At 45.7% G+C, this 1,399-nt stretch overlaps 1 protein-coding gene across 1 annotated transcript in view; it reads right to left on the reverse strand.

The window, feature by feature from the left end:
* LOC119594304 (proto-oncogene tyrosine-protein kinase ROS-like) overlaps positions 1-1,399 on the reverse strand; it is a gene marked incomplete in the record, with an annotated part of 29,713 nt that overhangs the window by 4,629 nt on the left and 23,685 nt on the right. Inside the window, 3 exon segments of the mRNA XM_037943363.1 lie at positions 66-245; positions 444-665; positions 1,020-1,214. Of these exon segments, the coding sequence (XP_037799291.1) occupies positions 66-245; positions 444-665; positions 1,020-1,214 (597 nt within the window).

The raw sequence follows: 1,399 nt of genomic DNA on the forward strand, positions 1-1,399 counted from the left end.
TTAAAAAATTCACACGTATATTTCATTCCCAGAACACTGACAAGCAAAACGACCACTCGACTCACCAGGGAAAGTATGAAGGTTGTACAACACATTGTTCTCAGTCACGAAGTTGTTGTTGGTGGGGAGCTGTCTAAGCGTGGCCAGTTCGACCTCTCTGTTCCTCAGGTGATGATGGTGAGGGTGTGATGACTCGCTCACCGACACAGCCTTGACTTTCCTCCTCCTCTCGGCTCTCTTCATACCTTTGGTTTTGTGTGCTTTGGTTAGTGTGATGTATGTGACAGGATTGGGGCCATATAAGGTAATTATCATTACTGTATAGTATAAGATCTGAACCAACACACCCTTTTGTTTTTTCCTAAATATATAAATATACACTTCCCTAGGATGGCCCTCGTCCGAAAACGTAAGCAGAGCCAACGACGCAGGGCTTGACTCACCATAAACCAGACAGAACAGCAAGAAGGCAATGAAGACGAAAGATGTTGGAATGGTGGAAGCGAGGATCGTGGGCAGGTCTGTTTGGGGCAGCATCTTGGGGCCGATCACGGTGTCGATGAGGTTCTCCTTGCCCCACGGCCCGACGCCCAGCTCGTTGATGGCCCGAGCGCGGAAGATGTAGCTGGAGGACTCCTCGAGGCCCTCTATCAGCCAGTAGTTTTCTGGAACGCAAGGAAGCGCCGTTGTGAATGGAACTAAGTCGCGTTCAAAAATTAGAACGAAAATTTTGTTTTTTGGTTTTGTTATTATTGATCAGGAACTGATACAGATTATTCCTTTTTTTAAAGCTCTATTTTTTTGTTACTTGGTTTAATTAGGAGGAAAAAGCCATAGTCCAATAAATAGTTTGGCTTGCCTTCTTTAACATAGTTTTTTTTTCACTTACTAAGTTTTTTTTCCACTTGCTTAAGTTATTTTCTCACAACTTCTCGATAGTTTGCCTCTTCCTCTTACTTCATAAAAAAATCTTAATAATGTGTCTTACAGCTCATGGCCACAACCTCTCTCGTACTTACCCGTCGAATTGTAGACCGTAGTGAAGGTCCTATTCCCATCCAGCTGGTCGGAGGTGTAAGGAGCCGCCTGCAGTGTGTAAGCGATGACAGGAGCCCCGTTGGACTGCGCCTTCCTCCACCACACGCGCAGGCCCACGCTGGACGAGAGGGCGCTCGTCTGCCGCATCACCTGCCCGGGTTCGCCTGGGACCTCGCCTAAGGAAAAGGAAGGAGGGTTTATTAGGGATTCTTCACTCGTGAAGGATGGGTATTTTAGATGCTCGATGTGCGAAGGGAAATTGTCTGAATTATTTTGGGAAGTGAAGGATATTTTTTCCCAAGTTTTTGGAATGTGAATGAGAATTATTCAGATCACATAGATGCAGACGTTTACGAGACTA

The sequence above is a fragment of the Penaeus monodon genome, chromosome 33 (assembly GCF_015228065.2).
Source record: "Penaeus monodon isolate SGIC_2016 chromosome 33, NSTDA_Pmon_1, whole genome shotgun sequence".
NCBI lineage: Eukaryota > Metazoa > Arthropoda > Malacostraca > Decapoda > Penaeidae > Penaeus > Penaeus monodon.